This window comes from Octodon degus, unplaced genomic scaffold, assembly GCF_000260255.1.
Source record: "Octodon degus isolate 3935 unplaced genomic scaffold, OctDeg1.0 scaffold00012, whole genome shotgun sequence".
NCBI lineage: Eukaryota > Metazoa > Chordata > Mammalia > Rodentia > Octodontidae > Octodon > Octodon degus.
The window spans coordinates 19509357-19516506 of NW_004524588.1; the positions used below are offsets into that span (position 1 = coordinate 19509357).

The following is a 7150-nucleotide window of genomic DNA, read 5'->3' on the forward strand; positions in this document are numbered from 1 at the left end:
GAGCCCGCCCCTCTATGTGCACATGAGCCTGGGGTGTGGCGTTTCAGATCTAGGCCACCACAGCAGGGAATCCCTTGTTACTCCCACAGTTAGCTCTTCCCGGCCAGTCCTCCTGCTGTTCATGAGAGCGTCAAGAACAGCCTTTGGGAGTTTGTATGGGAAAGATCACCAGTATTGTATGCTAACTCATAGACTTGGTGCAGAAGCTAATTCGAACCCAATAAACATCAATAATGATAATTATTACATTTAATTAGGCATCTTATTGAGTGTAAGCTAACATAATGAACATGTCCATTTCTCAGAACGGCCCTCTAATTTAAGCACTTCACACCAGCCTGGCAAAGATGGAGGAGGGAAGAATCAGAGGTGGTCTGAGATCACATTCCACTAGGCAGCCTCGCTACAATTTTAGCTTCTGTGCATTTTCTACTGAGAATTTTTATGTAATTGTCCAAGTCATGGATGAGAAATTCTAGAGGTGAGACTCTTAGAACAGATGTGCCCTGTTCAGTAAGGATGTCTCCCTATTCCTGCCATTAGAAGAAGATTCAGAAGGCTAAGGCATTAAAATTGCACATAATGGACTGGAGGCCAGATTCACTGATGGACACAATGTTTCTTTGCCTTCTAGGAAAATTTCCAGCGCACAGCAGCCTCTAGAACCAACTGGGAATCAGTCACAAGCTCTACCTCAGTAAGTAATTTATCACTCTGTTGTGAGCAAAAGAAACTGATGGAACAACTAAGGTCAACCCCGGAAGGATTTAAACTACATTAAAGACCTGCTGTGGAAAAGCTGAGTCCCAAGTGGAGGTATTCCTCCTTTTCTTTCAAGCTACAGTGGATGATGTCAGACACTCTGTTTGGCCTCCCCTTAAGAAAGCTTCTCAGGAATTGCCAGTAGATGACTGTAGGAACTGGGCGGAGATGATGATTGACATCTTTGGCAGTTTTAAAGAAGAGCATTCTAACAGAGGCTAGCCCAGCCACGTCAACCTGATCACGGCCCTGGCACGAGTGGCCAGTTTCAGAATAGCTTTCTGAATATTCCAGGAGCTATTAATCTTTGTATTTTCAAGGTTCTTTTCAAGCTTGCAAATTCCCAGTGTTTATAAGATAAATGCAAGCCAGGTATGTACCGTATTCTATTTGATTTAGATATAAAACATGGTTCATGCCCCCATTTGTTCTCCAAATTTAGTCATTTCTCAATACTCTCTCTTCTTATATAAAAAATGTAAATATTGGCTGCAGAAACAAATATACCTAGAGGTTTTTTAGGTTACCTAATCACTCATACATATTTTCCTAACTGTCATCATTGTGTCTGTCAGACACTCAGAATCAAAACTCGCAAGCAGCAGCGAAGTCTACATAAGGATAAGCTCACGTGTTACCCAGTTTGGTTTGCTCTTCAGCCTAATATCAGGAGACGTTAGGCTCCCCCATCCCTTCCAAGGCCTGAGAGTCCTCTGAGGGCTACACGTAGAGCCATGTCTGGATGCACACTACATCCCAGGTGCTGTTTAGAGCCACCCCAGAAAATTCCTTGCAGCTGCATTCTCTAGAGCTCGTGCAAGAAGCTTTCACCTGTGCAGGGATGGCTTGATTAATATCCCTGTTTTTATTCCAGGAAAACAGGGAAAGTTTTCATTGTAAAGCTCTTGTATGCTTGCATGCTCCTAAGTTCGATCATCTCATATCAGTATTTTAGATCTTAGATGTGCATTCTTGCTACACAAGGTTAATTGTAAATTGACCCTTGAATATGGGCCAGGTACACTGTCCAAAGTGAATAGGGACTAGGAATTACAGTGCCAAATCATCAGGATTATCCAGCATTTGATGTCAAGAGAGTTGTGAGAGAGATGCTGTGCGTCATTAGGATTCGTCTCCCATCACACACACACATGTACTCACACCAGCAAGCAGAGCAGGCACCGCTGCACCCAGGTGGCAGCTGTCTCCTATCGACACTTTACTGTGGCTTGAACTATGAACAAATCCCTGTATTCTTCAGTAACGTATGAGAGGCGCTCTGTAACTAGGTGCATGCTGGCCTGGATAAACCTGTAAAGAAGAAAGAACAGGCCCATATTTGAGGCCTGAAAGTAACACGGTACAAACATTTGGTCCAGGATGAGGATGTCTACTTATTTGGTCAGCGTTGAAGTTAGATGTGTGGTTTCTCCAAATGAAAAAAAGATTTCTTTTGGCTGAACACATTCAACATGTATCTCATGCCCGACACCCTACTAGCCAGCTCCTGTCTTCCTCAATCCATTTCCCTGTAAGGCATCTTTGAAAATTGCCCTTGAATTAGAAGGATGACATTACATTCTATGCCTTCATTTCCCTAAAGCTGGAGTGTTCCTCTGAGAACAAGTGACTGTGCAATCACTTAGACCTCTGAACCTCACTTGGTTAAAGGGAGAAAACATGGCTCAGAAGCGATCATTTTTGAACTTTGATGTCTAAGACTACAGTGCATATTTTTTCTCAATAGGATGCTGCAGTTAAGTTTCAGGGAAGCAAGTTTTCATTAATTTCCATTTTCCCTTAGTGATAGGAGTTATCTGCCTTTGGGGCATCTTATTTGTTTGGCAATTGCTTTGAAGACATTTAGCAGCCATCTGAGGCTGTGTGCTCTCTATTTCCCTGTTAATGGGTCATGAATTTTTACAGAGATGCTTGAACCATGGCTCATTTAGCTCTCAATTGTACAAGGGTTAGTGAGGTAAGTGCTTGGAAACCTTACGTGGCAGTGTTTTATTTCTATGACAAAATTCACGATCCTTTCCAGTCTCCCAGTGAGGCTGCGTACCTAGTTCCTTCTTTAAAGAGTATTTGTTTCAATGGCAACTGGGAACACTAGCAAGCTATGATTGTGCAAAACAAAAAAAAATAAATAAAGTAAACATACCCATGTGAATCTTGGACTCTGAAGTCAAGGGATCCAGTTTCATGGCTAAGTACCCTTGTTGGCAGGACATATGTGGGTTACGGTGTCCACTTTGATCCAAATGTCCCCAGAGTTCATCCAGCGCTGCTCACACATCTTCAGTACGAGGTGACCTGGCAGGGAGAGGAGGGATGACACGTGCAGGAGAATGGAATACATTACCAAAACTTGCTTGGAAGGAACGCAGAATTTTAATTATTGCTTTTATTAGTTGAAATACAGGTGATTTGGGACCTGGAGACAAGAAGTTGGGCGAGTTGATTTTACATTCCCACCCAGCCTATCTCTTTGCAAGTGATTATAGTGTAGCTAAACTGGCAGCTTTATGACCTGCTTGGCTTCCAAAGCAGTGACTATCTCTCAAGTCAGGGGCCAGCCAGATGCACCTGCTTAGGCAGAGCGGAGCGCCCGCGGTTTGATCCCCAGCCTGCTGTGCCGGCCTCGGCCCCGGGGTGAGCTGAGATGATGATTGAGACTGGGCGTGGTGGCGCGCACCTGTAATCCCAGCACTTGGGAGGCCGAACACTGGAGAATCACTGCGAGTCCGATCTACGTAGTGAGACCCAGTAGACCTGGTAGACCTTGTCCTAAATGCATTTTTAAAAAGAAAGAAAAGAATGTGGCAAGTCAGTGGCAGGCGGCACTTGCGTGCAGTTTAAACCTATGAGGTGTTACGGTCAGAAGGTGGCGTGTGTTCCTTCCGCGTAGCTGTAGGGTGGTGGCACTTAATCGCCAGACACTTTCTCGGGGTACGCTGAGCTGTGTGTGTCGTTCCCAGGGCGTCTCCTTCCGCTCTCCGTCAGTAACGGATCCCGCTCTGGCAGCTGACGCTCTGGACAAAACAGTGGCAGAATTCGACACCGTGGAAGATCTGCTCAAACACTTCAACCCAGAATCGTGGCAAGAAGATCTTGAGAGCCTCTATTTGGACAGCCCTTTTTATCGAGGCCGCTCATACCATGACCGGAAGTCAAAAGGTAAGAAATAAAACTTTTTTTTTCTTTTTTTTTTTTTTTTTTTTTTTTAGCAGTGTTAACAGCTACAACAAGTGACACACAGCGATGGAGCACAACTGATTTATTTTTAGCCCGTTATCTCATACCCTATTTTTTTCTGTAATAATGCTGCTTCTGCAAAACAAAGAAAGATGCCCTCCAAAGATCTGTCATAGTTTGGAGAACTTAGAAAAATATGGAGATGCTTTTCTTGTTTCTTCGTAGATAAGCCTTTATTTGTCCAAATTTTACAATGGAAGCAACCTAAGTTAGGGAAGTAAACAGCTGGCCGAAGACAGGCTGGCTCGCTTCGGCGTGCAGCACCACGGTCTCCCGTCTGCTGTGCGTCTCTGCGGGCAGGAGGGTTGGCTGCAGCTGGGGCTCCCCGTGCTGACACGAAGGAGCCTGGGGACAGCCAAAGTTCTGCTGGAGGATGTCGATTGCATACGCTGGATGCCCACCCGGGAAGACTGCAGTGGAGTAGAGCAGAGGTGGTGAGGGCGCACGCTGCACGGGAAGCTGCAGGAATGTGTGTGCTGAGGACAGAAGAGAGAGGAAGGTGAGGGAGACGGAAGGCTGCGAGGGAGAACAATTCCAAAGCTGTTAAACTCTAAATATCCTTCTCACACATCTGAGTGATGTGATCTGCGGGCGGGAATGTTTATTTAAATGTGTAACGCTGTAACGTATCATTACCTCTGATTGGATAAAAGTGTAATTTCTAGTTGATTATATGCTGGCTTTATTTGATAAGATCTTTTATTAAAGTTTTCGCTGTTAGGTCTCGCAGGACCGGCCCGCGTTGGGTAGATGTGCAGGTATCAGCGAAGACGCGGCTTGCTTCTCGCACCGCGTATTATCAAGGGTACTTTTAAGAACTCAGCCCGGGCTGCTGTAGCACAACCACTGGAACATTTGGGCCAAAGTGATTAATTAGTGAACTCTTGCCTGAGCTTCTTGCTTATGGCTTAGATCATAAATCTTACATACTTAAAATGCATAGCTACAGGAGACCAAGAGTCAGAGGGGAGCCGGATATTGCAGAGACATGTCATGTGACCACTCACGCGAAACCTGCACCTCCTTGGGGCTCAGCTTGGAGTCAGCTCAGGAGAAGCTGCTGTTCTGTAAGCCATCGCTGTATCTGCAGCTTTCACTACATCTGCTTGAATACAAAGTAAAATGTTCACCTGTTTTAAGTATAGCCAAATCATTAAAACTGGGACAAACAAGCAATAAAATCTGACTTTGATTTCAAGATATTCGAGTGGTAACCCTTCTTGATATCTCTTTTCTGGATTAAAGTATTAAATATTAAAATTAAATTAAGCATTAAATTAATACTAAATATTATAATTTGAAACATCAATTAAATCTAATCTTTTACCTAGAATTATGTTGTGTTGGAGGGAGGAGGCCTGGATTGCAATCCTAATCTTTAGAAGTTTTATAATTTCTTTTCAACATAGCAGATCCTTTTGCAGGGTCCACATTGCTAACATGTATGTTAAAGCACCTTCCTCTGGGAATTCTGGATGAGAACTCTGGATGGTCTCTCCAGAACACCTGCAGGGGGCACAAGTTGAAGCACTTGTAGGTAGCTGTGCCAGATTAGAATTCTGAACTGTGCTTATCCTGTCCCGCCTCTGTGATGCCCCCAGGCCTCAGCAAAACTGGGGGTACTTTCAGTGCCACTACTTGGTGTGACCTATTACTGCCTGCTGGTCCACTCTTGTATTTGCTCTAAGGGAGTATTTGACCCCAGGACCTCCACAAGGTCCTAATTCTGGCTGCATATCTAATCAGGTGGAGAACATTGGCAAACCTTCAGATGCCTAGTTCCACTGGAGGCCCTCCGACCTAGAGTCAGCGTGGGGTGGGGTGGGGTGGGCTGCTGACGTTGCTTGCAGATCCTCTGAGGCCTCTGAAGTCTAGAGAAATTCCATCTGGTAGCTCCAGTACTTGGCACAGGACATAGTTTGGGTATTCAGTTAATATTGGTAGAATTAAAGATGGTAATCCAACACTAGCATACTTGTTCTTCATTTTTCTTTCATTCTCTTCTGTTTCTCTTGGTGGTGCTGGGGTGGACTCCAGGGCTCTGCGTGCAAGGCAGGTACTCCACCATTGGTCTGCAGCCCCTACTGAGTGCATCACCTGAATTTTGCAGACCCTTACCCCAAAGACTAAGCGTAGCTCTCCTAGGCATGCTTTGGCTATTGAAACAACCTTGTGAGACCATGCAAGGTGACATTCTACTTGATGTTTGTGACAGAGTAAACACCATCCCTCTACCACTGTTGGCTTAATGTCTTGTTCAAAACAGCCCAAAAGCAGATTCACACCATTTGTTTAACACTACCATGCCACCACTGTTTTTCCACTGGCACAAATTGTGCTGATTTAATTATCATCCTGCTGACGCTGAACCACCTGATGTATCACAAAAGCAAGGGAAGTCAGGCTAATATGTCAGCTGGCATGTTCTGCTTGTAGAGCTTAAAAACACACTTACGGCTTTTATCCTGAAGCTTCAGGAAAGGAGCCGTGAAAACAGAATGAGAACAGAGTAGTCAGTGATAACAAGAAGTTGACTAGGTATCAGGTAGAACATTGAACTTCACAAACTCTCCGTGAAGTTTCCTGCTGTCAATATAACATCTTAATGATATTATATACAAACAAGCTCATTATTTATTAATTTATTAAGTATCCTTTTTTCCTAATTTACTCATGCAGAAAAAAAAATGAAATTTTCATGACTCCAAAAAAAAGTGAGAGCCTACAAAGCCATTTGAATGCAAACATACAAAACCCAGGGTTTCATAAACTGTAAAATAAAATACAGTCACATTGTAGAGAGAATGTAAAAAACCAGAAACAGCTATGAATTTTTTAACTTAAATGTTATATTTTGCTCCTAATTTCTCTTTGGGGAAGATAGGGTAGGTGTTAGTGGGTTGTTAGTTCTTTTCAAGAGGATCACTGAAAATGAGAAATAAGTGGACAGTGAGCATTTAGAAGAGAGAGGCAGACGGTGGTATCGAAGCCAGAAGTCGATGCTTAAATTCTACTTTTCCCAAGTAATAGATAAGCTCAAACTTGTCTATAAAAGCTTCTGGATTGAAGATATTATAACAAGTTAATATATCCTGCTTCCAGTTTCCTAGGGGGTGGAAATTATATATAT

The 7150-nt window shown here is 43.7% G+C and overlaps 1 protein-coding gene across 2 annotated transcripts in view; it reads left to right on the forward strand.

Moving 5' to 3' along the window:
- Pdgfd (platelet derived growth factor D) overlaps positions 1-7150 on the forward strand; it is a 232152-nt gene that overhangs the window by 197932 nt on the left and 27070 nt on the right. For both annotated transcript variants that reach the window (XM_004626141.2, XM_023709548.1), the window contains exons 4-5: positions 635-697; positions 3744-3942. In XM_004626141.2, the coding sequence (XP_004626198.1) occupies positions 635-697; positions 3744-3942 (262 nt within the window). The remainder of the gene's footprint in view (positions 1-634; positions 698-3743; positions 3943-7150) is intronic.